At 42.1% G+C, this 27,597-nt stretch overlaps 1 protein-coding gene across 1 annotated transcript; it reads left to right on the top strand.

Moving 5' to 3' along the window:
* Positions 1-285: 285 nt before the first annotated feature.
* Positions 286-26,842, top strand: LOC310947207 (rho guanine nucleotide exchange factor TIAM1-like; the record flags this gene model as incomplete). The annotated part of the gene is made up of 25 exons (XM_083913943.1): positions 286-1,197; positions 2,198-2,654; positions 3,149-3,321; positions 3,544-3,768; positions 6,406-6,591; positions 7,957-8,103; positions 8,229-8,303; positions 8,399-8,569; positions 8,865-8,969; positions 9,449-9,530; positions 9,792-9,878; positions 10,672-10,884; positions 13,014-13,111; positions 19,749-19,934; positions 22,302-22,370; positions 22,713-22,838; positions 22,956-23,064; positions 23,806-23,985; positions 24,107-24,225; positions 24,307-24,415; positions 24,539-24,597; positions 24,813-24,918; positions 25,052-25,139; positions 25,266-25,438; positions 25,834-26,842. The coding sequence occupies 25 exons, from the start codon at positions 286-288 to the stop codon at positions 26,367-26,369; spliced, it is 4,791 nt and encodes a 1,596-aa protein (XP_083770069.1). The 3' UTR covers positions 26,370-26,842.
* Between the last annotated feature and the right edge of the window lie 755 nt (positions 26,843-27,597).

A 27,597-nucleotide genomic window follows, 5' to 3' on the forward strand; every position in this document is an offset into this window, starting at 1 on the left:
TTGGAAGCACATCCCAGATTTTACATGATTTCTCATTTATTTTCTCATCTGGATATCTGTTTTCAGAGCTTCGTGGAGTGTACCAGCAGCCGAAGGACCAAACTTTCAGTCGATCCAGTGACAAACAAAATGCCAGAAAAATCGACATTATCTCTTAGGTAGGTTACATTTGGGCACAATTCTGTCATTTGATGTCTGACACATTTATGTTTAGCAATGAAATATCATGTTCCTTTTCTAAAGTTAATCTAAGCTCTATGACCACTTCTGTTTAGTGTCTGAATCATGGGAAATGTCGAGAGCCAGAATGGGGACCACACCCTCTACGGTAATGAACATGGCTATTTATCACGTAAGCACATGTCTCGGTCTCTTCGCATCTCCAACAAGCAGTCCAGACGCTCTCGACATGCTTCATCAGGGAAAATAGAGCACAGGAACTCTGAGACGAGCACACGCTCAAGTAGCACCCCCAGTATCCCACAGTCCCTGGCTGACAATGGCCTGGAGCCCTTCAATGAGACAAATATCCTCCCAGACTTTGGAAGCCCCATTTGGGTGGACCGTGTAGCCATGAACCTGCGACCTGTGTCCTTTCACAATGACCTGGCCAATCCCTCTGTGCACATGAATACGATGCACATAACCCTTCCTGGCCCCACTGCAGAGGAGGTGCAGGACCAAGATGTGTACGCAGGTGAGGTAACGTACCTCCAGAAAACTCGGGACAGCTCCAAGGAGACCGTCAGCTTCAAGAAGAAAAGGTCCAAGTCTGCAGACATGTGGCGGGATGACAGCCTGGAGTTCTCCCTGTCTGACCTCAGCCAAGAGCACCTGACCAGCACAGAGGAGATCATAGACACTGCCAATGAGAGGGACTTTACTGACTGCAAAGGACACCTGCAGTCCAGCCCTACAGACTCCGCTGACAGGGCAAACTCCCTGGACGAGCTGTATAGCCAGAAGAGCCCAACCCGCAGGCAACAACATGGCCGCTACGCCAAGTGGCATGACGCCAACAGGGCTATCAGGGAGGGCGAGGACGATAAGATGCTCTCCCCATCAGAGGAGGATGGGAACACCTATGGTGCATACACCCTCCCCTGCCGGCGTTCCCACTGCCTGTCCGAAGGCCTGAGCAGCCACCAAGCTGCCATTTGTGCCAGTATGCAGGGCAGGAGGGCACAGACTATACAGGTAAGACATACAGCCATTTCACATTTTCCTGATCTTTCAATGCCACTAATTTGGCTCAAACAATCTCATCAAAAAGCAGCACAGTTCATAGAAAACAGAACAAGTTGTTTCCTCCATCCATGAAAATGTAAACTCTGTATTCATGTCTGTCTTGGTTGGTGAAAATGTCAGGGTCCTGGACTGTTCAAGCTTTGTCATGGCTCCTTTGTGCTCCTTGGAAAGAGTATGACAAGCTGTGCAGAATCTTAATGTAGTTTGGTGGCATCACCAATAAGACGGCTCATGTCATTCATTTTTTTCCTCCCATTGTGTCTGGGCATTTCCTCTGCTGCATTCATCCACAGATAATAAGCAGTGAAACAGACTGAGCGTAAAAAGAAAGCTTACGTCAGTGGAGAGATGTGTTGTTTCCTGATGAAACTGTTGTTTTTCTTGGGAGAGGAGACTGCGATGATGGGAGGGGGGCAGCAGAGCTTTAAAGTCGCTCTCTGTTTGAAATGCCTCAGTCTTTTGTCATGGTAATGAGGGGAGGCCTGTGGAAGAGTGTAACAGTAAAACGTGTATGGTGGCCCTGTCACTGCGGGGCACCGTCAGCACTAGAGAATGGAGCTCTGGAGCACATGATTGGGTCATGTGACCAGATGGAGATAGCGAGCTCGGTGTAGCCCCCTTCATCTCCCAGGAGCCTTTGGCCATGTGGGTAGGAGAGGGCAGACCCTTCGGTGCCACGGGGAGGGCAGGCTGTACTCACAACAGCAGAAACTTTGCTGTGAGTAATTAATTTTGAGCAGAACCTCAGGATTGTGCAACCCATGGACTCTTTAGGCCTCTGTAGTCACAGTTTTTGCAAAATGTTTCGAAGGATTCCTCTATCCTGCATGTTCATAGATGGTTTAGTCGTCAGTGAGGGAAGACATTGTTGACCGTCTTCATTCTTAGTGATGAAAAAAACGTGTCTGCCATGCCATCTCACCTGTCTCGTGCTTCTGCCACAACGCAGGATGTCACAGCCGGGGAGGGCAGCGAGTATGAAGACAGTGGCATCGACGGGGTGACGGCGGAGGCTGAGCACCAGTCCCGACGCTACAAGACCATGTCGGCCTCCTTCTCCGTGTGCTCGGCAGCCGGCAGGAGCATGTTCGCCGGCAGCGACAGCGGCAGTAGCAGCGGCGGCGGTGCCAGCGAGTGTGTACAGGGCGTGTACGAGAACTTCCGTCAAGAACTGGAGATGAGCTCCTGCCAGACGGAGAGCCTGGAGGAGGCGGGGTCCGCCCTGAGTGACGAGCAAAGCACCATGAGCTCCGCCTACCAGTCAGACGTGTTGCTCAGCGTCGCCCAGGGGATGGTGCGCAAAGCTGGCAGGCTTTCTGTGAAGAACTTCCTCGTACATAAGAAGAACAAGAAGGTGGAGTCAGCCACAAGGCGCAAGTGGAAGAGTTACTGGGTGTCCCTGAAAGGTTTGTTATGCCCTCAATGTGTCCATAACATTTCCACTTAATTCCATAATCTCAGTATTAATACAGCTCAGTCAACACAGCACACTTTTGATATATAGTTTTTTTGCTGACATGCAGAAGCTTATGCAGAAATACTTCAAATCTAAACTTTTAACTTTGCAAATCTAAACTTCGACTTACAGTAAGTCAGTTAACCAAGCTTTATTTCAAGCGTGATGCAAACCTCATTATACTATTTTCCACCACTTGACTGGGCTTGAAATCAAAGCAGCACTCTAATGATCACGATGCCTCCCTCACTGTTAAGTCAGCCATCCTGCACTTCTTAATGTTGGCCACTGGAGAGCAGAATTAAATTGCTTGAACAAATCTGGCTTTTAAAAGCAAAATCCTGTGTATAATTGTGAGTCTTTCCTAGAGACCGGGGCCGGCAAGAGTCTGTGCTCAAGTAATATATTATGTATAAAATTTAATGGGTTGTTTTGGTGTTCCAGGTTGTACTCTGTTCTTCTATGAGACTGATGGCCGTTCAGGGATCGACAACAACAGTATTCCCAAGCATGCTATCTGGGTAGAGAACAGTATTGTCCAGGCTGTACCAGAGCATCCCAAAAAGGACTTTGTGTTTTGTCTCAGCAACTCCTTGGGAGACGCTTTTCTGTTTCAGGTAAGAGCATGCTTAAATGCCATCTGGTCTGTGAATAGGTGCAAATTATCTCACAGGAATGCATTACCTTGATGTATGTATGTACTGTTTTTTTAATATTCTTTTGAAGTCTGATTAGCAGTCAATCAACACAGGAAATGCAAATAAAGAGCTTTTTATCTTTAATGTCAGGGAGCCCGTTGTTGTTTAACCTCTGACCTTTCCTTGTCTGTCCCCACGCAGACCTGCAGCCAGACAGAACTGGAGAACTGGATCACAGCCATCCACTCTGCGTGTGCCACTGCTGTCGCCCGCCAGCACCACAGAGAGGACACGGTGCGCCTGCTTCGTGCGGAGATCAAGAAGCTAGAGCAGAAGATAGACATGGACGAGAAAATGAAGAAGATGGGAGACATGCAGCTGTCTGCTGTGACTGACACCAAGAAGAGGAAGACGATCCTGGACCAAGTAGGTTTTACTCTCTTTTCTCACTTCAGCTTGTCTCTCATAGGCCCCACATGCCAGGCTGTTGTGTGAAATTTTAAGAAGTATTATGGTGACTGGAAGAGACTGGGAATTTGTCCAGTTTTCTGAGGAAGTCAGGGAATATCAAGGACATCTGTAAACAGGTTTCATTTAATGTTCATTTATAGTTTTGTTGCAGTCTTGTTAATGCACTTTTCCTTTTTCTGTTCCCCATTCAACCTTTTATAGAAATTTGTTATTCATAAGTACAGGCTTATAAACACCATTTGTCAAGAACTTTACCTGTGTCCGTATAACTTCAAATACTGCAATAACAAGAATATAATATAGAAAAACATTTGTTGCTAGAACACATTCAAATTAATTCAAATGTCAAAATATTTACTTGTCATTCAATTCAGGATAAAAGTATCGCTTGCATTTCTCCACAGCAGTGCACGTTTTAGTGGAAACTTAACAAGCCAGAAGAAATTATGAAAGGTTGCCGACAAGCTTTATCTTGAACAAAGTATCAGACAAACTCATTATAGGTATTAAATCAACACAACAGCTCTTGTCATCAACCTCCTGCTGCTGTTCTTTCTGACTGTTGACACAATTGTTAAACTTCAAGAAGTAGGAGTTCTCAAGAATGAACTTTAACTTAACAATTAAGAAGCAAACTACTGTCGCACTCAATGGCTGTAGTGACAATAACAATTCTTGGGGTGGGAATCTCTAGGCACGCCAAGATTCAATTATGGTTCAGAAGGCTGCGATGTGATTATAAAACGATTATCCATGCACTGGGGCATCATTTTTCAAGATTCAAGAAAAAATGATTTATCCCCAGGGGGTAATTACTTTTTTTTTTTTTACTATACATATACTTTTTTCTATACAGAATTTCTTTTTTTCACACTGTGACTACTTATCAAATTTTTAGCAACGTATTAGTAATGATCCACAATGAATTGACTTCTAATATATTTTATTAATTAAAAAAAATTGAATTGATGTGAAAATTCAACTGGGACATTTTCCAGCATTTATCCCTGCATGGCAAAGAACTTACAGAAAAGGTAAAGTCTGCCTATAGCAGCAGATTTGTAGTAAACTAATACAGACTTCTGCATAGTCTGACCAACACAAAAAGCTGCCCTTATTGACAAATAATAACAAATACTAAAATAGTTTAGCCATAGTATTTGCACCTGTGTGGCTCTCATGAGCATGAGACACTAGCTGCCACTCATCTGGAATCAAATGCAGTTACAGTTACATACGATTCTGTGATAAGGGATGTCCGCCCATCACATGTTAAAGCTATCCTACCCGCTCTCTATAGTGATTCCATGACTTTGGTTTTTGGTCTCGTTGTAGAGTGAGCGGAACTCTGTCGGTAAAATATCTTTGAGATTTTGACAGAGGAAGTGTTTTTTCTTGCCCATATGCAACTTCGTTCAAAAATATTGCACATGGAATCATTTACTGTGCTTACTTTTCTTGTTTATTTGTCCTAAACAGCCAACAGCATGTATCACTGCTTACTTAACTGCTTTATTAGTAAATCATAATTGGAAGGGTCTCAGGCATGTAATGTCTTCTCAAACCTCAATTCTCAAACCTCTCACCATCTTCCTTTTCTCCCAGTGGCATGTCCCCTGCGGGATCTGGACCCATGGGAAAATCCCATACCGGTCGAATTTCAGGCGCTGCATTGCAGAGTTCCACCTTTTGTGTTCCGTAAACAATATTTTATCAATTAACATTTAGAAAAAGCAATTTTTGACATGCGATTCATAATCTTACACGTCAGCATATCAATGCATATAAGAACACCCCCCCCCCCCATAATTTTCAGAATATAGGCTCAGTTCCCTATTGTTTGATTAATTACAGGGATCACATGTAAGTAGCTATTTCAATATAGGAAAGAGAGAGAAGCAGGAAGAGATATGAGGGGATTGAGTAACTCAATCTCAGAGGTATGATCTGCTAGGCGCGGCTGATGCTACACACCTATTGGCTACCACATTGCTTTTTGTTTTCTTGTTTGTTTGTTTTTAACACAGTATGCAGTTGGCACCAGTTGATAGCCTGACATTCTGTCAATTAATTGAACAGCTCATATTGTCTTTTTAATAGGTCTGTTTTCAGAGAAGGGGGATCAAATGGCCTTTGTTTCGGTGAGTTAGGTAGTGCCTAGTTGGAGCGGTTCTGTTTGGCAGTGTCAGGTTTCACATTGTGCAGAGCTGAATGAATAAGGCCTGCTCCTTAAAAAGCTGAAATGCTCCCAGCCTCTAGCTGCCAGTGGAATGCGCAGTTCTGTTTCTTTCTTGTCTCTGGGCTACTTGGCAGTGATGCATAGCCCTCCGCCATGGCACTGGCTGCCTCTTCCAAACACCAGTGCAGGACCGTGACTGGGTGGGGACGGCCCAGTGAATAATCACAATGTCCTGCTCTACTGCCCTAATAAACATCAAACCATTAGGAACAGAGGGCGCAGGTTGGCAGTGTTTCGAACGATCTGCTAATGGAGCTTCTGGGGCAGAAAGGAGATGAGCCATCTTGGTCTGAAGTTGACAAACAAGAACCCTGAGGAACATTAACTGGATGCTTTCTTGTGTCCCTCTGTAGATCTTCCTGTGGGAGCAGAACCTGGAGCAGTTTCACATGGATCTATTCCGCTTCAGGTGCTACCTGGCCAGCCTGCAGGGAGGAGAGCTGCCCAACCCCAAACGCCTTCTGGCTGTTGCCTCTCGGCCCACCAAGCTGGCAATGGGCCGACTGGGTATATTCTCTGTCTCATCCTTTCATGCTCTGGTAAATATAACATCTTTGTATCACCCTATTTAATCTGTTTTTCTGAAGCATTATCATCCTAATATGTTTTTATATAACATCTCAGGTTTACATACATTTTTATGCACTTAGTTGGAGTCTGCATGAATGTGACTTGAAATCCCTGAGTAGCTGTTGCAGGATCAAACCGGTAACCTTTCAGTTATAGAATGATCTCTCCAAACACTATGTTGCCCTTGTATTTAGAAGTTTCTTCGATTGTAAGCAGAGAAAAATACCGTTTCTCCCTCAAAATACACACCGTCACCTAGTGCACTCTCCTGGAAGGGCGATTGATTCCAGAAACTATAACGCATAGTATCCAACCATGTTTTTCCACAATGACTGCTATTTTGGAGCCTGGGTTTTGGTTCAGTTTTGTCCTCCACTGCTGTACTGAGGTCACATGCTCCACAGCTAAAAACACTGGTAGTACAGGGGAACATCTATTTGATTTTTACAGACATATTTGCAGATCAGTGAGGTACCACCAACGCAGTGCTGTGGAGCAGGTGGGTGTTAGAGCTGCAGGATAGCAGAGTGGGATGTCAGGTTGGGAACAAAATACACTCTAACAGCTCTCCCCTCCTCTTTTTTTTTTATCTCTCCTACTGTTTCACTGCCTCTCTAATTTGTTCATCTCTACTTCCATGGATTCTTGTATCAGCACATTGTCCAAAAAGGGCTAAGAAAAGTTGACGGAACATAAGAAGACAGAACGAGTGCAGAGGTTAAGTTTAGACTAGAGCATGTTTGCTCCCACATACAGTGTTTTTAATGCCTAATTCAGCATATTTTTAAAGACCTTTTACTCTTGCTCCTTCACAAACGAGTAGCCTAGAAATGCCAGGTTGTGTAAAGATCTGCATGAGCCCAGTGCTTGTGTGTGAAACAGACATGACTGCTCTTAATCTGTATGTTAACTATTCATCACGCTGAGGCTCATGTGACCCCCTTTTCGTCATTTTATTTAACCAGACAAGTAAGTGAAGAACAAGCTCTAAATTACAGCGACAGTCTCCTAAAAGGCCCCTTGATCACCATTTTTATTACTCATGGACAACCTACGGCGTGCCAATATTTTGGCCATTTTTTACCATATGTGCTAGATTTTTTTTAGTTTTTAAAAATATTTTTAGAGCAGTGATCTTGTTCTTGTATTTTTCATAACCTCTTTTAATGACCCGCTTTAACCTATTTCAGACTCTTATGTTGTTTAGGATACGTTGTATTAAGGAAGAATGAATTCTTGACACACTTTTTTAAAAATGCGATGTGAGGTCAAACAGATTGTTGTCTACATGTCATATGGTATGTTTGAACCCTGACTGAGTTATGTTTTTGCAGGTGGCAGCTCGAACAGAGAACGGCGTGAGACGGCGAACACAGGCCATGTCTCGTTCCTGCAGCAAGCGCAAAAGCAGGTTCTCCTCCCTCTGGGGTCTGGACACTACCTCAAAGAAAAAGACAAAAGCCCACCCCAGCATCAACCAGGTCTGCAATGTTTTACAGTTATTTTAAAAGCAAAGAACTTTCATGACCATAAAAATGCTTATTTTTGCCTTTTTCTCAATATACTCTGCCTGAGTTATGACCACTTTACCTTTTCGTCCCAGCAGGTCTTTGCCGATGGCGAAGAGCCAGTGAAAAAGCCTGTGGATGACATTTATGCTGATTCTGCCAAGGAACACACAGTAAGGAGGAATTATTCTCTGTTTGCATAAATGTGACTCGACTAAATCTTTAGTAAGTCTAGTTTAATAAGTCTTTTTAATGTCTCTGTGCAAAGAAAAGTGAGGATGGAACTGTGAAAAGCCTTCCAAGGCCCAGCACAGAAAGTGATATCTGGGTCCCTGACCACCTCACCCCCTCCTGGGTGTGTCTGCCAAATGACCAGCCGGTGCTAACCATCATCCAGCCAGGAGAGTCGGCACTGTGTGTTCTGGAAACAATCTGCAAGGTAACAGCGGCCAAATTCTGACCTGACCGGTGGGTAGGTCATGGATGTTTGCATGCCATGTAAAGACACTTAAACGAAAATGCCTCATCATTTATTAGATAAGTATAACTTTTGCAGGGCAAGAAAGAAGAATTGCATATCTCATTGTAACACGACAGTGTTGCTGGGTAAAAATGCTGAACAGCTTTGATAACCGTTATTTTATCCACAAAAAGTGAATCGTTTCTAAGCTCCTGTCAAGTTTATGGTATCAAACAACCAATCCTCTTTCTATCCTCTTTCCCTCATCCCGCAGGCTCACCAGCTCGATCCCACTAAGCACTACTTGCGACTCAAGTTCCTTATCGAAAACCAAGTGCAATTCTACATTCCCAAACCAGAAGAGGATGTGTGCGACTTGGTGAGTAACTACCTGCTTGAACATGACCTTATCCCTCCTTTTCAAGATTATAATGATCGAAAAAATGATTTGAGGAAACGCTATTAGTTGCATTAGAATGTGGGAGGGATCACAAACTTGGAGAAAACCACAGACCATAACGGCATCCTTTGTTGTGAATTATTGATAGGTTTTGTATTTTTATCCTTTCCGTTTCATATGTGTTCTCCAGAGAGAAACGCCTGCCTGGGAGTACCATGCACCAAGACCTAAATCTCTTCATGGAGAGCCTTGATAAACAATATCTGTAGTAGCCTTTGTATTTCCATCATGTAATCATGACGCATCATAGACCATCATGCATAAAGACTGTTAGTGCTGCTTTGTCTAAGAAATCAGAAAAATAACACTTTCTTTCCATGCTGTCAATGGCCCACCCACCAGAATATGAACAAAACGGGACATTGTTTTATATAATAACTTCTTTTTGTTCTTCACAGCTTTACAAAGAAATTGAGCTCTGCTCCAAAATTACAAAAGTAATCCAGTTTGACAGAGATGAATCCTGCATGATTGGTTACGGTAGGAACCATTTAAATAATCCTCTCTACTTTCTTTGATTTACTAAGATGCTATAATGAACTCAAAGTCAAAGATGTCATATGTGGAGCTGTTGTTTTCAGTGTAATAATTGTGACCTATACACAACCTGTGTTTTTCTCAGACCATTTTCATCTGTACTGAACAAATCCCTCTGATGTGTTTTATATAAGAGTCCCCCTTCTCTCTCTCTCTCTCAATCCTCCTCTTCTCGCCTCACTGTCTCTCCTTTTCCTCCTCCAGGTTTCTCCATTTCAGTGGTGGAGGAGGACGGAGTACAACAGCTCTACATCACTGATGTGAAGGCGGGCGGATTAGCCTTCGCAAAAGGTTCATTACCCTTCACTTCCGTCAAATGAACCCCCTTCAAAGACACTCCTTTTGTGTCCCTGAACACATGAGTCGCAGCTAGATAAAAAAGAGAAAGATTCTGGGGTGCATTGCCCATTTTTCTTTCCTTTTACATAGAGCATTTTTCTCCCATAGAGGTTAATAGATTATCAAAGTATTTCTGATCCTGATCTGATTTTTACTGCAAGTCTTTAGAAATGCATTAGTGAATGTTTTTCAAAAGACATGGAAGAACACAGCAGTTCTCAAGGGCGTTGATTACTATAATCATAACCACACTGCCTCTCACTGGCCTTTGTGAAGGATGGTGCTGAATACCACATCTCACACCAGCTGTTTTGCATTGGTACCCCTGCTACGAAGTTAGACTGCAGGGTTGAGTGGTGTCAAAATATCATGCTGTAGTTGGTCATAGTGCAGCTAGAGCACATGCAGTGATGCTGTACTGCATAAAATGAGATACCTGTACTGTCTAAGCAGCTGACACTTTACAGGGCACAGAGAAGTGGGTCATGCTTGTGGGTCTGAAAGGCAAAGAAATGATAATAATTCTACAGCTAATGGCCTCTAAGAGTGTATTTTTACTTTTTATTCTTACAATAATGTCATCTCATGCCTTGATTAGGGGTTTAATAGCCTGTTAATCAATGCTAAAATTGAGATAGATTGTTGTAATCTCATATTAAGGAAAGTAGATTCTGTTTATTTAGTGGAATTGGACATGTGACAGGCAGTAAATTGAATCAAAGCTGATTGTTTCTCCACTTTGCAGGTCTAAATGCAGGGGATGAAATACTTCAGCTGAACGGAAAAGACTCTCACAGTCTCAACTTCTCCGACATGAAGGCAGCTTTCTCTCAAGCCTCGCTGGCTCTGACAGTCAACACTCTGCCTTCTGTGGAGCGCCGTCAGCTCTGCTACCTGCCCCCACGCCGCTCAGATGCAGAGGAAGATCTCTACACGGACATCTTCTCCCAGAGTCAAGGTGAGAAGCCATATTGAAACATAATTGACGCATGCTCCCATCCTTGTCCAAGTGAGAGAGGCATCTGTATAGGAGGCAGATGACAGCGTTATCCACCCCAATACCAGGTTGATAGGTGAACTGTAGTGGGTCCATTGATAGGCTTACCAGGGGGCAGAGATGGACAATGACCAGCCTCCCCAGGGTCTTCATTTTGTGCTGTAGCTGGTCCTTTGGGGGGACAGAGTCTTTGACGCTGGTACCATGCAGAATGTTTTCCAGCAGTGGCACTCTCCCCAGCTTCAGTCTTGTGTTGTTGATGTGCTCAACTATCATACACAGCACAGGACTTAAGAAACCCTGAACTGATGCAATCTTGACCTGCAGCCTTTCTCAACTTGATCCTTCTCAAGTTCTTTCCCCACCTGGTTTGTTGTGAGGGACGTATTGGGGCAGGGGGGCTGTGCAGGAGGTTGTGGGTGGGGAGGTGATGGTGGGGCAGTACACAGGGGGAAGCAGACGGTGCGGCTTGCAGCAGGGAGAACAGCATAGGGGGTCGGGCAGGTGATTGATCAAAGCTATTAAAGAACAATAATTTCCGATAACTCACCCACTTTCAATCTTTGGATTCGTTAAGTCCCTACTACAAAACTTCCAGAGATGCAGTTCGATGTACTATTCACACTTCACAACTTGCTGTCATATGAGTCCAACTCGTCACATAGGCCTATCACTGTACTGTCAAAACCCTTTAGCATCACTTGTTAATGCACTGGGTAGCCCAACTGTGAGTCACCAGCGAGCCACTTGGCTTGCATTTTTCTTAACATTTCACACTTCACACATTGCGCCGACACACGAGAGCCAACCCAAGCCTCCAGTTTAAGACTATGGCTAGGAGCTCCAACATCTGTCGACAAGTGGAAAATCGGATCTTAAGTCCTGTAGTTGGTACTTGCCATTATTACAAGAGATGGTTTTTAGGCCCCTCCCGACTTTGCCGACATAGTTCTGCTGCAGATGATCCTCCATCTTCATACTGTCCCCGAACTGATATCACTCCTCAATTCTCTCTGCACATTCTTCAGCTCCTCCTTATTACCTGACCTAAAGACCCCCTTTTTATGGCTCTACGCCAGTGACGGCCTTGTCAATTTGTCCCATTCTTGTAAACACGATATCTGAGGAACCCCTAGAGAGAATGTCTTCAAATGCTATCTTTTTATTGGCAATTTCACACAAATGTATAATAGGTTAAAAATTAAGTGAGGGCATTTTATATCCAAAAGGTCAAGGGTCAACTTCACTGTGACACTATAATGTTTCCAACTCCGTAACTCAGGAACTGAATGGGAGACATTTGGTTGGATACTGAATTGGTGACACTAATCTTGAAACTATGTTGATTGTATAGATCCTCTATGCTGCCGGATGGAAGACCTGTGTGAAGCCAAAAAATACATTTCACTACATATATTATATAAGTCTGGACAGACAACTTGACTTGTCCGCAGAGGCATACAATCTTAAAACGATTTTTCTAGAGCCTTTATGTAGGGAGTAATCGAGGGTTTGTTGTTGGAAAAACACTATAGGGTTCTGGTGGGTAGGGCATTCTCCACACAGAAGTTGATATAGTCTGTTATGCATTGTGTAAGAGTTGTTTTATCCAGTTTAAAGCTCTGCATTTGACACATTCACATGTCCAGTTAACAGAGTTTAACTTCCAGAAATCATGCAGTGTATTAACCCATCAGTTGCTCACAGTATGCTCATGTTTGCCAACTCAGCTGGCCTGTACTTACTTTATACCAAAGGATACCACGAGGAACAGAAAGGCTAAAGTAGGCATTTCTCAAGCTTTGGTTTTTTTCTTTCCTTGTATGCAGAAAACATTTCCTGCTAGTGTCCTTTGTGACACAATTAGGGAGGAGAGGAGGCTCTCAGCAGTGTGTTGCAGGCTCATTATGTGGATTAGTTTAATAAGGAGGTCATGTTTAACATAAAGGTCTTCAATCTTAATAAAAACGACAAAGCAAGGACAATATTTGTCATGGTCTTCACAGTGCTTGTGAAAATGCATTCATCTTACTCAAAGAAAAATAAATCCTATTCAGTTTTTCATGAAGCTCATGTTCTGGTTGTTGCAGAGGAGATCCTGGACGACGGGGTGGGACTGTTGCTCGAGAGCTCAGGAGACAGCCTGGACGACGACTCTGAGATCTTCAGTGAGTTTGAGTGCAGAAAGGTAAGAGCGTAGTTTTAGTATTTCTTTGTGGAGTCTGATTGAGTATCACTACAGAAAACATCTGACAGCACATCTTTCAAATGATGTGCTGTCCGGTACTTGTGTCCTGCCCTCACCCTTTGCAGAATCCCTATCAACTCTGTTATAAAAAAGAGTAATTGGCTCATTCTGTCTTGTTTAGGGAGGCAGCTATGTCAATATTTACTGTATATACTCTGTGTTAATCCCCTGCTTCTTGATACAAATATGCATCAGGTTTGTCTTTTCCTTTCATTACAGTTTCTTTTACTGCACTTAGTAGCCTCTGACATAATGCAAATCAAAGGGAACTGGATAATAATGCCGCCTACATAGCTGAATGAAGTGCATATTATGCATTAGAGACTCAAGGCAAAGTGAAATATTCACTTTGAATGCAACAGCCAAGTGATGAATGGCTCTTTGATTAAGGTTGCATTCTAATTGCTTAATTATGTGTGGTGATTAGGATCAGGTAATGAATGGAGGTGTAGTCATTTTAACTCCAAACGAACAGTCAGGTGCAAATTACAAAATGAATCACACAGCAGGTTTGGTATAACAAGCATATAGGAATGAAATGTCAATAACTTATGTTTTCTTCCTTAGCTACTGATGTGTTTTTTTTACTGAAAAAGGACCAATTCTTCTTATGTTGAGTAAAAAGTGAGCCTCAGAGTTAAAGAAAATAAAAATGAGATTAAAGCAGTGGTATCTTCTTTCTGGACTGCTGCTCATGAAATGCTGGATCTAAGGATTATAGCTTTTTGTAGATTGGTTTATCTTTTATCAAAACACTTGCTACATAACTTACTGCTTGATTTATCATTGTACCAACTGGAATCAAGCGCTCAGTGGAAGAATCACCGATCTCAGTCAACTCACTTGCCCTTCAAATTGGGGGCTGGTCTTATTACTCCTCTTTTATCTGTTCTCTCTTTAATACCATTATTAAACTGATCTTCTCTTTAATAATAATACTATGGATATGAGTAAAATAAGGATATGGATACAGGAAAAAGATATGCGTAAAATTGCATCATAGTGGTGGTTTAGGTGGTGTTTTTTCTTGTTTACCCTCTGAGACCCACGGGAGTGTCGACACTTCCTGTTGCCATTACTGTCTACAATAGGCAGTAGTGGGCTGTTTTATATTTAAAGTGGTGATACTGGTATCCTGAAACTAGAAGTCTATGGCATCAATCATGCCCCAAAGTTAGGCTAAGTTTTTGCAAGGAAAAACTGGCATGGTCATATTTTAAGGGGTCCCTTGACCTCTCACCTATGATGTCTGAATGAAAATGGGTACCCACGTTTATTCATGTGTGATGATGATGTTAGTCTTCACAGTAGCCAATTAATTGTAGCGAGACCATTTTGGAAACTTGACCTAACTGTATAAAATGACCTGTAACCTAAGCTAATCACAGCCTCGAGAAACTTCACAACCATAAAGACTGGAGACCTAGTATCCTATCTATATTGACAATAAGGGGGTCACTAAGCAGTTTCCAGAACAGATATGCTTACCATCCTTGCCATGCAATGCTAACAGAACTCTCCAAATGTCAAAGGTTTAGGATTCCAAATCACAGCATGAAAGTTTCTGTAGTGTTTCTACAATGTCTCAGGTGTCTTAATGTGGCACCAGAGTGACTTTTGACCAAATTAATAATTTATGTATCAATAAATGGTTAAATCCAATCCCAAGGACAAAAAGACCCAACCAAAACACAATGTTTATTACAGATTTATTACTGGATAAAAAGCATATCAAATTAATCCTCTTCCAATCAGGCCCCCAGCTTTTAGATGATGTATTCCACTTCTCTTTGGCATCTTTTTTAACTCTTTCTTTCTTTTTTTTAATGCTGGCTGCCCCCCTCTCTCTTTGAGGCCAGAGAGCTGAGGATAAATTGCATTACAGCCTTTCTTTGTGTAGCATTGAAAGTATTTGATGAATCAGTGTAAGATGCTGCACTCAGTTCCGAGATGAGTTAAGATGCAAGTATTTGTATCTGCAATGCGGTAATAATGTCTGGCATTGCACCACAAGCTCTTAAATAACACAACAAAAGCATGCAAATTATTTGCAAATTGATCCGCCTTTTGGCTGTGCTTGACAAGTGCTCCCCATGATGACCGTTTATTCCCTCAACCTCTTGACGCAACAAATGTTCCTGCAGTCAAGTGAAAACTCCAACACCAAGGAGGGACTTCTCTTTTCAAAATATTTAATCACAGTGGCTGTAAAGGGAACCCTCCCCAATATGTATTACATTAATGTATGAGTAAACAATCAATAACCTGATGTAAAATTTAATTTTGTGCTTTGGAACTGACACGGAGCTCTTTGTCATTGCATTAAACGGGAAAATCCTTGTATCTTGTAGTAAAAAAGCAATTTGCAATATAGCCTCCACTCCCCAATGTCTGGCCCCTTTACTTTTTCAGTGTTTTTTTAGATGGCGACACTGGTTAGTGCCAGACATTCAGAGAAAGGGCTGTGGTACTTAAGTCTGCTCTCAAGTCAACTTCTTTGAGGTGTTGTCTTCTTCTTGTGCCTGGTGATTCGGGATAAGTTGTGCAGAACTTTGCCTAAATCCATTGATTAGTTTGATGTTAGAAGGTAGACCAGTCGTTTGTATAGATCTATCCGAACCCCTTGTTCACTTTATTAACATGGGGAAAACACTATTGCCTGTTATGGTCTTGAACAGGATTCGGTTTGCTCTGGACTTGGTCTTGATTAAGACTCAGAAGGACCTAGTCTTGGACTCTAAGTTGGTCTTGACTGCAGCCTTTTCAGAGCAAAGCCTCTCTTTTGCTACCACTGTATCTCTCTGGATATATAAACAGGGTGGCCCGAAAAATGTATACACACTTTAAATAATTGTTAAGTAGGTGTTTATTAAAATTAATTTAATTTTCAAAATGTAAAAGAATTTACAAACATTATTTAATTGTTTTGTCACCGCCTGTTCTCAAACTGACCTCCGTTCTGGTCCAGACACTGCTGACAACGCACACATCACAAAACAATTCCCTTGGTATTTGTGTGCATTCACTTTCAATGGCTGCTCTTAATTCAGCGACTGTTGCAGGTCTCATAGTGTAGACTTTGTACACACACACACACACAGACAGGTATTCTGGGAAAAAGAGGACACAATTGTTACATAAGTCCTGGAATCTATTCAGAGATGGAGGACATCTCAATGTGTGATAAAAATATGTATCTGTATATTTCCTTGTTCCTTTCGGTTGGCACACCTAAACATTCCCCACGCTTCATTTTCTTCCTGCAAAACCCCCCACACCAGTTGTTCCGGTAATCACCCTCCTCTCCAGCCGGCTCCATTGCAGCACTCTCTCTCCATAACTCACCCCCTTTTCTTCAAATCCTGCATTTATATTCTACTGCGGTGTGGCTCACCCAGCCAATCCTGCTCCACCACAACCTTAAGGAGGAAACTACTTCCCTCCTGCTCCCTCACTCTCCTCAGTCTGGAGGATTATCAAGACTCATTTACAATGCTGTTGGAGTTGGCCAGATCTTCACACTCACACTGTGTGCCTGAGTTAAGAGAAGAGAAAGGGAGACAGCAGCAGAATATCAGTGACAGAACTACAGTAGACTGAGGGTGAAAAGAAGGGGAGTTGGAAGGCTGTAAGCACTGGTGGGCGGAGAGGAGGAGGCTGAGCGGCTTCACTCATCCTTCATAACAAGCACCACAGCACCATCTCCTTCTTTTTAAAACGGGAAGACAAAAGGGCTGAGACCTGTGTTAGACAGAACTAACTTTTTTTTAAAAGCCTGGAGTCTCTTACCTCTGGCAATTTAACTGGAGCTGATTGTCCACCTGCGCCTGTTATGTCCGTCCTGAAGTGGAGCAAACACAGCAAGCGCTCCTCAGACTCCATCTATGACATGCTTCATTTGGTGAGATGCCTTCCTTGTATACATTTTCTTAACCTGGCTAGCTCTCGTTACTGCTGTGATAGATGATGAGCTGCTGTTATCTTATCCCTGTGAGAGTAAAACACCTTTCCTTTTTCAGCTGTTTCTTCCTCTTGGTTGCTACAGGCAGCCAAGAGGAAGAAGCTGTGGGTCACTGTTGTGTCGCAGAAGTGCCCCATAATCACTGAAGTGCTCCACAGGATGCCAAAATGAAACGCTGCATGTAGGAGCTGAGTGTCTACAGATCTGACCATAGATGACTTGGACTTATGTGACAAACCACTCTGACCATTGTTGCAGTGACTCTGCAGAGTTTTCTCTCTCTCAGCACCTTGAGCTGTGATCTTGGGCTTGTTTCAGTTTCAGAGGGCAGACATGTAATCCTCTCCCTCCTCCATCATCAGTGCTTTCATGTTTTTGAAAAGGTTTTTTGTAATCTTTATTTCTTCACTACGGGGAAATACTTGTCTCTGGCATCTCACAGGTTTGCTCAGGAGAGCCTCTCTTGTCTAGTCTACATATTGTTGTTTCCTGTGATGTTGAGGGCTTTGATCTCCTCCTCTTTCTCTGTTTTTTCTCTTCACACTGCCATGTCATTACTGCCCATGTACCCAAAGCTGCCATGGTGTTAATTAGTCTAGATTGTGATTGTGAGTGTGAAGACTGGACTGTGGCTGTCTTAAAACCTCAGTAAAACTGATAAAGCTCAGTTGACTAATTAGGCAGAAAAGAATCGGCTTTATTTAATGATTTTCTTCCCCCCTTTTCTTGGCATTACATTTCTTGTTGTATACTGTCAGATTGCACTTAAACTTAATTTGGGCTGAATATACAGTAAAGTACTGCAGGGAAACTTATATCTTGTGATGAGACATGTTTTATGGATCATATCGCAATCGAACTGTTTTGACAAGACCTTTCATGCTAATTTTTTTTGTGTAAAACATACTGAAACTTGCACATCATCGGCAGTTACCTTCACCAGGGAGGTGTCACTAGGATTATGGTGAAAAAACTACTGGCATGATATTAATGAAATTTGGTGGAAGGGTGTAGCATGGGCCAAACACTAACCCATTTAAGTTTTGAAGTGGATACGAATCCCAGGGCGGATACACAAATTACTTTTCACTTTCAGTACATTGAGAGATAGAATATTAGTGCTGCTTTCATGCGGTGTCGAAATATTCGGGAATTCACACTGCATTAACATTGTCAGACAGGGTAGGCCTTGGCAGATGTCTGCACTCTCTCACTCTTTTCTTTCGTTTTGGGGCAATAGACCTGTCAGGCAACATTTTTTTAATCAGCAAAAACATCATCAAAGTTGACAAAATGCCTATTGCAGCAGCTCTTCACCACAGATTTAGCTAAATTACCCCCTTGTATTATGTAAATTGCATTTGCAACGTTACATCTACAGGCATGATGGCGGTTCCCAGTTAATCTGGAAGCTGCCTAGGTATTTTAGGAACATTAATAGGGACCAACTGCTGCCATGTCTCACATATGGATGTGTCTGTATGATTAGATAACAAGGCTGATAACAATTATTTGTGAAGCTGCATAAGAAGATGCGTGACTGTCACTGGATTATAATACAATGGGCTTTCTTTGTTCTTCTTTTGTATTTCTGTTATGTTTTAGTGAATGATATCTAAGCTGTAGCGTCTACTCATTGTTTTAAGTCTTTAAAAAAAAAATTCTGTGTACAGTTAAATAAGCCATGCAATTTTATATATGCACTTATTTTTATGCATAGTCATGTCTAATATAAAAAACAAAAAAGTTGTTTGGCTGCCCTCGAATGTGCAGACGGATGATAGACTAGTTCAGATATTAATTAAGACGATAAGGTTCCGCCTTCTGCAGCTGTGTGGAGACTATAATGTTATTATTTCCCAGAGGAGCTTGTAGGGGTGACAGGATAAATTGCTTCTGTCTGGCCTATAAAAATCCTTGCTCTGTGTTGTCTTCGATGGTTTCACTAATGCTAGTGTTTCCTGTTATGTGGCCATAATGCTTTGCTCCCTGCGACTTTCTTTGATCAACTAAATTATTTCTGCAAATATATGGAATGCAGTTTTCATGGATAAGAAAAGATTTGTTTTTGTGCTTTCTGTTTGTATTGATGTAAAAAGCCAAAATGCCATTTTGTTATGACTGGCGGGACTGCTGTGAACAAAGTAACCATATTAATCCATGTGTACTGTTCCTGAGTGGGCTCTATTTTTGTCCAAAATTATATGCACATCAGGGCTGGTCTCCACAGCAACCCGTAGAGTTGTGGATAGACACTGTGCGTGTGTGTGCGTGTGCATGTGTGTGTGTTCTGTAAAAGAGATGAATCATAACACCACCGATCCATCAGAAGGAGGAAAACACCAGGGAAAAGAGGGATGTGAGTGAAAGAGAGGGGGGCGGAAAGTCATTGTTATGACAGACTGAAAATAGACCAAATTAGAGCATATGATTTTTTTAAAGCTGCCTCTTCCCAGGCTAGCACTCTGCACAGTCATGGAAAGTGACACCTGCAGGTTAATATTTGAGGCGTTGGTTGGTCGGCATTTGGATATTCTCTCTTCTAGTTCAGGGTGGAGTTATATAATTGCATCACATTTTTCCTCAACGCTTTTCTGTCCTTCAATGTTTTTGTAGAGTACAGAGCAGGTCGCTGCTTTCTGCCGCAGTCTCCATGACATGAATCCCACGGAGTGTGTGTCTTCTTCGCCTAGTCCGGACTCACCGTTCCCACCACCTGCAACTCTCCGACAGCTCTCCGATACAGACAAGCTCCGCAAAGTCATCTGTGAACTCGTGGAGACTGAACGCACCTATGTCAAAGTAAGTATCGCTCGGCTTACTTGTAAGGGGCAGATGGTGAGTGTGTATGTGTGTGTGGGTTCTTCCTGTCTGCTGATCTGTCTTTCTTTCTGCCTTGGGTTGTGTCAACCCTGCACATTACCTATTCCACATGACCAATCCATATTTATCTCTGTGTCCCAGGAGATATGAGGGGACACAGCTGTACCCTTGCCTGGATATTACCTAATCGTTTTCTGCCTGGTATAAATGTGGCTTGGTGGAATAACTGGGTTAGAGAGGGTATATAATGGGATAATGTCAAGACTGTCTAAAATGTTATACCTCATTACAGGGGCCACATATTAAAGAAATCACATTATCCATGAAATATGGTGCATTGTACAACCTTCAAAGGGAATAGTTTGATTTTTGGTGGACCTGGACCATTTGTTCCAATTACCCAGAGTCAAACCGACATCCAATATACGTCTGTGTGTGCAGGTTGCAGTGGGACTGTATAGCTCAACTGCCAAAGTAATATATAGGGGGTAGATGAAATAATGGAAAAGACTTAAGGAAGAGGGACTTTAAAGCATTGATTTACAAATACATCAAAGCTGAAATATAGTCGTATTAAGTTGTGCGTTGGTAAGCTGTATTTGACACAAATGTATTCCTTATTTTACCAATTTGGGGACAGATGATTGAGCTTCCGTAGGGCGTCTTTAAGCACCTCATGTTGCTTTGACAAGTCATACCCACACATTGCGGGCCTTCATTAATGTTTGTGTTATTCAAGATACTTCCAAGTTAAACAGGTTTACATTATTTTGTCTAGTCCATGTAGATATTTTACATTCTGACTAAGAATTTAATTATTTCTTAATAAGGTGGACATATTTCTACTCTTTAAAACAAATAATGAGAAATGTAATAGGAGGCTGCATGAGTTGAATATTACATTAAGGGCGCACTCACTGTCCTTCCGCACCGCGCCCCGGGCTTTAGGGTACTTGTCCGTCCCCCCCCCGGCCAGCCAGTTTGTACTCACACTGCCTGGGCCTCGCGCAAATGCTTCTTGCCTGTCCATACGTCACACGCATTGATGATGTCATCGCGTTGCGTCGCTTTGTTTACAAATCTTTCCATAGACCTCTGAGTTTTTGTGCGTCTTATCCGACTGTTTTTGAATATTTTCATCCGACCAAATCTGCAGTAAACACTCCACCTCCGCATCACACCAACTTGAACCTTTTGCCGCCATTGTTGTTGTTGTTGTTAAATGTCCGCGCATGGTCCGTCTTTTTTTTTTCTCTATGTCCGAACAGGTGCACATAAATGATGTGAGAGGCGCCGTAGGCATCGTGATCTTGCTCGTACACGTGCACACACTCGTGCTCGTACATGTGCAAATGCGCTCTACAAAAGCCCACCTCTCTCAAACGGGCTGTGGAGGGCCAGCTGGCCGCAGCTAGGTAGGGAGCGGTTGCACTCACACTGGTCAAACGCACTAGGCTTTACCCGCAAAATCTGTTTTGGCCCGGTGCGGAAGGACAGTGTGAGTGCGCCCTCACAATCTAAAAGATAAAAATATGTAAATAAATACAAATATGCTTTGTTATGCCTATTTCACACAACAGGACGTTAGCCCTGATTTTCCACTCACCCAAAGTTATTGGAACTCCCTGACAAAAGCCTTATATCAAAGGCACAACACACTGTAAACACATGTGGAAACAGGCTATATTGTATGCTAACAACAACACCCCATAACCCTTATTTTCTTTGTTTTATCGATGCAAATCAGCACAAAAATAACTTGGACTGCTTGTTTCTGACAGAAATTCCTGTCACATGAGTTTTTGTGAGAAAAACGTAGCTTGGACACAAGACATACGCAACAGGGATTCCTCTTGGTGAAAGATCTTGTAGCCTAGTGTGTGACCCCCTGTCGCCGATCAGTCATGGATTGTGAAACCTTCCCGACTCCCAATTACAAGATAGCAAGTTGTGAAGTGTGAACAGTACAGCGATCTGACGACTTTGAAAGTTATGTAGTGTGAACTTGGCTCAGGCCAGCCATCCTTCTTTGGAGAAGTTAGATGATGTATTTTCCTTCTTTTTGGCAGAGCTACTAATGGATCTCATAGGCTTTCTACAGTTCAGCTTAGGTAACTGTAGTCAATGTCATTTATTTAATTGGGTTTTTATATAGCTCCTTTTACCTTTTTTAAAGTACATTCAGGAAGGTATCTGCGAGCTCCTCTGATCTTGGAAGGACTTTCAGACTATCTCTGTTTCATTGTGAGGGATTTAAGCCCTATGAAAAGCTGATTTTTCAGGTCTGTTTTCTGTGTAATGACTTGGGCAACACTGAATCAAACATAATTTACTCTTGTCTTGCAGGATCTCAATTGCCTCATCGGGAGATATTTAACCCCACTGCAGAAAGAGACCTTCCTTACACAGGATGAGGTATGTCAAATGTTCCCAATGAGCATTTGAGGGGTAGCTGAATGAGTTAAATACCAACCCTGTTTAAGTGTTATAAGAGAAGTGGGTTACATAATCATGTGAAGAGTTGCCACGTACAAGGACAAGAGGGGCGTATGATGAGAAAGGATGGGGGAGGTTTGCAAAGTAAAGAGATGTTTTACATGCACTTACAATAATGAAATTAAATTTGGTTTTATATATTGAGCAAATCCATGCTCTATCTGTAGCAAGGGTATATTATTGTAAATATTATAGAACACACACTGGAAAATCATTTATTTATATTTATTCTGACTTTGTTCTAACACCATTTTCCTCCAGCTGGATGTACTTTTTGGGAACTTGCCTGAAATGGTGGAGTTCCAGGTTGAGTTTCTCAAGACCCTGGAAGATGGGACCAGATTGGTTCCAGATCTAGAGAAATTGGAGAGAGTGGATCAGTTTAAGGTATACCGTCTTTGAGAAACATATACCAAACAATAAAACCATCAACAAGAATTTAAACAGCTATAAAGTATTTTATAACTACTGGTGTTTGATAAAATTCTCTTCTCTTTATCACAGAAAATCCTATTCTCCCTTGGGGGCTCTTTCCTATACTATGCAGACCGTTTTAAAATCTACAGTGCTTTTTGCGCCAGCCACACCAAAGTCCCTAAGGTCCTTGTAAAGGGTGAGTAAATGATGTCATAGGTGGACATTCCTCCTGCACTCAAAGGAGAGGATGTATTTATCCATCAACCATCTGCTATATCCAGGAAGGCTCCATAAATCTGCTTTGCAGAGTTGTCTGCCACACAGTTGTCCATTTGACCTCTACATACTTTCAAGCTGGTGGCTTGCAGCCCAGGGCTAAAAAACCCTGTATGGTATATAAGGAGCAGTGTTGAACAGTCTGTACTCTAGTTCGTACACCCACTCTCTTTTAATAGTCAAGTGAATGGCTGTGTTTGCTGCCTTTACATTCAATGAGTCAACTAGGTATTGGCCATACTGCGTTTTAGTGAGGTGCTATTTGAATAAAGCTGTTTTAAGGCAGTTAACAGATTATTCCTGCCCACTTGTGATTTGTCTACAAAATGTGTTAGAAAGTTCAGCCATTCTTACTTGGCAGGTCATTTCTAATGCAAGGCAAAATAAAATAAATTGTGAGTTTGCACAGATCAATCTGTTTATGCCACAGTAACCTGTAATATTTGCCAGCTTAAGCAAAACAACATAATCCATTTCAATAAACGACTTTACACACTTTAAGACTGTGAATAAGAGATCATATACAAGATTATCCAAGTAAACCAAAAAAGACTAGAATAATCTATGCATGGAAACACATCAATCAATTGTTTAAAGGACAAACAAAATGGATAAGATGAAGTCTTAAGTGTTACAATACGTGTTCTTAATGTCATTCCAGCCAAAACCGACCATGAATTCAAGGCCTTCCTGGAAGAGCGCAACCCCAAGCAGCAGCACTCTTCCACCTTAGAGTCATACCTGATCAAACCCATCCAGAGGGTGCTGAAGTATCCCCTCCTGCTGAAAGAGCTCTACTCGCTCACAGACCCAGACAGTGAAGAGCACTACCACCTGGATGGTAAGACACGGTCACAAGGCTGACTGAGAAGATTAAATCATTTTGACAGGGGTGGACAAGGGTGGATGCATACGGTCACAACAATCCATCGCTAACCACATGGTTTTCTGCTTGTCTGCAGTTGCGATGAAAGCAATGAACAAAGTTGCCAGCCACATTAACGAGATGCAGAAGATCCATGAGGAGTTTGGAGCAGTGTTCGATCTGCTCATCATTGAGCAGAGTGGTGAAAAGAAAGAGGTAGGTTGGAAAAATGTGGCTTGGCAATGCTATGTAAGAGTGCATGTGGGGTGACTGATGATGTTTTGTTATTTTTGCCAGGTGGCTGATCTGTCCATGGGGGACCTACTACTCCACACCAGTGTGACCTGGATCAACCCACCTGCCTCCTTAGGAAAGTGGAAGAAAGAGCCCCAGATGGCTACATTTGGTATGTCAGGGAGGAGTTTCCTCCATGATTATTTAATATACGTTCTGTATTTATGTTAACTTTCCTCCTAAATTAAATAAACACTACTAATAACTAATGTGTATTTTTCCCATCGCTTTTTAGTGTTCAAAACCGCAGTGGTCTTTGTATGCAAGGATGGATCCAAGCAGAAAAAGAAAATGGTACGCTTTCAAACAACCTAGAAGTCATCAGCAACACCTGTTTAAAATATAACCCATTTTGTTGAAGCATTGTAAATTAATTGCCAATTTGCCACTTTCAGTGTCAGTCACTTATAAAAGCATTAAAGCTGATAACAACCAGATGCTGCTCATTTCACAAGCATCCTTTTTTGTCTGAAAAAGTTAACAAAACCTCTTTGTCTGAATGATTGTAGGGTGGCTCCCATCGCGTCTCTGTATCTTCCGAAGAAAAAGATCCCTTCCGATATCGTCACATGATTCCAACTGACGCCCTTCAAGTCAGATCGTTGGCCAATGCAGGTAGGTAACCCAAGGGATATTGAACCATACCGCATCAAAATACATATTCTTCTAAATCCAGAAATTATTATTTTACAAAATCTCACCAGATTTCTCTGTACATGAGGTCACATGTGAGTGTTTACTTTCTCAGATGGCGAGGGTTCAGCTGTGTGTGAGATTGTCCACACAAAGTCGGAATCCGAGGGAAGGCCAGAGAGGGCATTTCAGCTGTGCTGTAGGTGAGGATCTCTTCTACTGGAGGTTGAATTCCACTGGCGATTGAAGCTGGTGTGCCACTGATACGGTCCTGTCTGCTGCTATCTATAGAGTGACAAACTGATAACGTGCCCTTCTATGTCCCTCAGTTCTCCAGAGAGTAGAAAAGACTTTCTGAAGACAGTCCATTCCATCTTGAGGGAAAAGCACCGCCGGCAGCTCCTAAAAACCGAGAGTTTACCTCTCAACCAGCAGTATGTGCCCTTTGGAGGAAAGCGTCTCTGTGCCCTGAAGGGAGCCCGTCCCGCCATAAATAGAGCAGGTAAATGCCAATCTGTGGCTGTATTTACCCTATAGCTCCTAGTGTCCTACTAATGACTTTGTTAACCGAACAGAGATTGGAAGCTTAATCTATTCCTCAAAATGTGAAAAGGGGCGGAAAAGGTTTGGGGACCACTGGCTTAACATTTAAATAAAGAATTACACAATCAAACCAATTCTAAATCACCCCAAGAACTGTTTACTGCACTATGTTCTGTGGAAAAGGTTGTCATATCAGCGAATTTTAGAAAACATATCACATCAGAAGATATTGGCCTATTACAGACATATCTGTTTAGCTCTAATACTAACGTCATGTTAATCTGTACTAAAAAACGTACTAATTCCTATATTCTTTTATTTATCTTTTATGCTTTTTGATCTGTTTTTATGCAGCCTCTGCACCAACCAGGACTCTAGGCAGGAGGAAGTTAGTACGCAACCGCTTCACCATAGACACTGACATTGTTTTTGACGGCGAGCCTGAACAGGACCTCGCTTTACCGCAGGAGCCTGACTCAGATCGGCTCCAACTGGATGAGGAACCAGATAAGCTCCAGCAGTCTGAAATGGCAGGTGACACAGACCGCTGGGTGGAAGAACAGTTTGACCTGGAGGAATACGAGGACCGGGAAGAGGTGAAGGAGACAGACATCCTAAGTGATGACGAAGGCGAACTCTGCCAGACACCCGGAGAGCTGTCCGCCGAGGCTGACCTGGAGGCCCCTGTCAAGGCTTTGTCCTTGGAGAGCGAGGAAACAGAGGAGAGCCAGAGCCTTAATTCCCAAAAGGCCAGTGGGACACTTGATGATGTGAAGCTGTCCAACACAAAGAACCAGAGTGCTGTTATCGATGACAACGGGGAGCACCAAGAGAAGGAGATTTGGGTAAGAAGGCAGCAATCCGATTCATCCCCAGACTGTGGCACATAAAAGCTGAAGAGGCCAGGCAGACAGCTTTAGACAAGATCCATAAAGATCAGTCATCAGTCTTCAAAAACAAAGCATGGGCATTGACTTATATCGCACAGCTAGTAGAAGATATATCCTTCCTTACCTTACTTATGCTGAATGCTTTTTGTACAGGGGAGCTCGACAGGGGAGCAATACAGGAATCAAGAACGAGGGAGCTTTATCCCGAATCAAATGCTGTTACATAGAAGCCAATTGTAAGCTTTGAGAGATGAACTAATGGTACAATCATGGAATCTAATCAGTTGCTTTGATTGGCATGGTTTGCACATTTGGGCAGCATTCTATAGTCCTGCCTGCTGTTGCCAAATTTGGGTATTGTGAGAACATTGATATTTGTTTTGTCTGTGACTCAGAGATAGTATCATAGTTAAGGGCTGTATATTATTTGTCCTTAAATAAATAGAATAATTGCAAAGGACAGTCTTGTCTTGCATAGTTTACTGTACTTGTACATTCACATGTATACACGGACATGTTTGGGAACAGATTTACTGGTTATGTATTACATTTGATTTTCTCTTGTTTTACAGACTTAAAGCTATCTTTTTAGCCTGGGAAATATTTTGTTTCTTCTCCTATTGCATTTAATAAAGGAATTATGCGATAGCCCCTATGCCACAGAGGCTAGGGGGATTTTTTATTTTTTATTTGTTTTAACTTAACATAATCCTGTTTTACTTGAATTTGCTGTTTCATGTTTTTGTTTTACTGTGAAACCATTTTCTTGTATTTTTGCTCTTCAGTATTACCATTTAAAGAACGCTTGACGTCGTATTTCATTCTAAACACTTAGCGTGCACACTCAGTATTTTAGAGAATTTTCACATCAGTGATTTTAAAAGGTCTTGTGTTCAAAATGATTGTTCACTGGTAATAGATCACAAAGCAATGTTTTTATTTATTCATATGTAAATGAATTTGTTAGCAAAAAACACAAGTAATGCTTTTTTTTCCACATAGAAAGTCCAAATTTGCTCAAGCAATCAAGGGGAAAGACTAGCAGTATGCCTGAACAGTGAAAGAAGTCATACTTGTAAACAACTCATTGTGCTACTAAGACTGCATTTTTATTACTGTGTGTATATAGAAAAATGTATTGATATCACAATAAATACAGTTGTTTCCTACTTATAATTCAAAACACCTTTCTAGTGAGTCAATGGTTCATGTGGCTTTACTTAAGACC

Source organism: Echiichthys vipera (genome assembly GCF_963691815.1).
Source record: "Echiichthys vipera genome assembly, chromosome: 5".
Lineage (NCBI taxonomy): Eukaryota > Metazoa > Chordata > Actinopteri > Perciformes > Trachinidae > Echiichthys > Echiichthys vipera.